General features: G+C 43.6%; 1 protein-coding gene across 1 annotated transcript; it reads right to left on the bottom strand.

Moving 5' to 3' along the window:
• Window positions 1-350: 350 nt before the first annotated feature.
• Window positions 351-902, bottom strand: LOC149142007 (uncharacterized). The gene has a single exon (XM_089451378.1). The coding sequence runs from the start codon at window positions 900-902 to the stop codon at window positions 351-353; it is 552 nt and encodes a 183-aa protein (XP_089307504.1).
• Window positions 903-1,400: the final 498 nt, after the last annotated feature.

The raw sequence follows: 1,400 nt of genomic DNA, 5'->3' as shown, positions 1-1,400 counted from the left end.
ATGAATGTGGAGTTGAAGGCCTCGTACATGCGCCTTGTAGTGCGACAATCTTCAATGATTTTGAGGAGGTCCTCCCCAAGGATTTCAAAAAATGCGGTATAGAACTCTACAGGCCAGCCATTTGGTCCAGGACTCTTGTCCTTCTTGAACCATTTCAGGGTAGATTCTAGCTCCCCCATTGAAATAGGCTTATTGAGGTCCTCAACATCCTCCTGATTTACAAAGCGGGGGAAAAGTCGAGCAACCCTAATGATTTCAGCAAGGGATGCATTGGGAGGGGCCTTGTAGAGTTTCCTGAAGTGTGAGGTGCCGAGGGAGGCCAAATGCTGAAAGGAATGTACCCTGATGCCCTACTCATTAGTCATTTGCCATATGGTATTGATTGCTTTGTGTCCATTAGAAAATTTATGGTAGAACTTAGTATTATTGTCTCCTTCTTGTAGCCAAATAGCACGACTCCAGAGCCTCCACGATTCTTCTTTGTCTTTAAGGATATTATCCCTCTGAGTGACAAGGGATGTGAGTTGATCCTTGTGCTTTGCAGTCAGATATCCACTCCCATGTTCATCTTCCATTTTAGCAATCTCTGCTTCAATGTTTCTCAGGGTTTCATCATCGCTCAGTCTCTTATTATGAGCCCAGCTCATGGAAAGGTGCTTTAGGTTGATTAAATTGTGAGCAAACCCTTCTGATAGATTTCCTCCTGCACTAGGTGGATGGGTCTTCCAATAGTCAATAACAAGCTTGATGTAATCTGGGTCTTTTAACCATGCAACATTGAACTTGAATGGTGCTTTTGGCTTGTTGACTCGACCAATGAGATCAAGGTAAATGGGCGAGTGGTCCGATAGACCCCCCAACCAACCCACTGATGATAGATGCGTCCTTGTCCTAGCAATCATTATTTTAGGAGGAAACGGTCTAATCTTCTAGCAAACATAGCATCCCCAGTCCTTCTGTTCCTCTAGGTGGGTTGGAGTCTGGCCGAAGGAATATGAATTAATCCATGATCCTCCAAAAAATTCTTGAAGTAGTCCAATAATGAGTCAATTTGCATTTTTGTCCCCATGATTCTGAATAACCAATAGAGAAATTAAGGTTGCCTCCCAGAATAAGGTTATCCACTTGGAGGAGGCTGGATTTGAGTAATTGATCCCAAAAAAAGACCTGGTTTTGACAAGGTCCATAAACATTGATCATTCTGATTTCAATGCCAAGTTCAGGTGTGAAGAAATCTGCCCCAATGAATCCTGTTCCCCCCCAAATATTGATCAATTTGATCAGCCTGGGATTATAACCCAGTGCAATGCCACCAGACCTCCCATTAACATCCAGGGCATGGAAATTCCATCCAGGTAGCATGGATTCAAGAAGGTGTGAGATGGGCTCAGCTAAACCCA

Source organism: Pinus tabuliformis, chromosome X (assembly GCF_031772625.1).
Source record: "Pinus tabuliformis cultivar Carrire ecotype Pingquan chromosome X, CPIR1, whole genome shotgun sequence".
Classification (NCBI taxonomy): domain Eukaryota; kingdom Viridiplantae; phylum Streptophyta; class Pinopsida; order Pinales; family Pinaceae; genus Pinus; species Pinus tabuliformis.
Note: the sequence above shows the minus strand (reverse complement) of the source record. Positions and strands in the feature narration are given on the sequence as shown.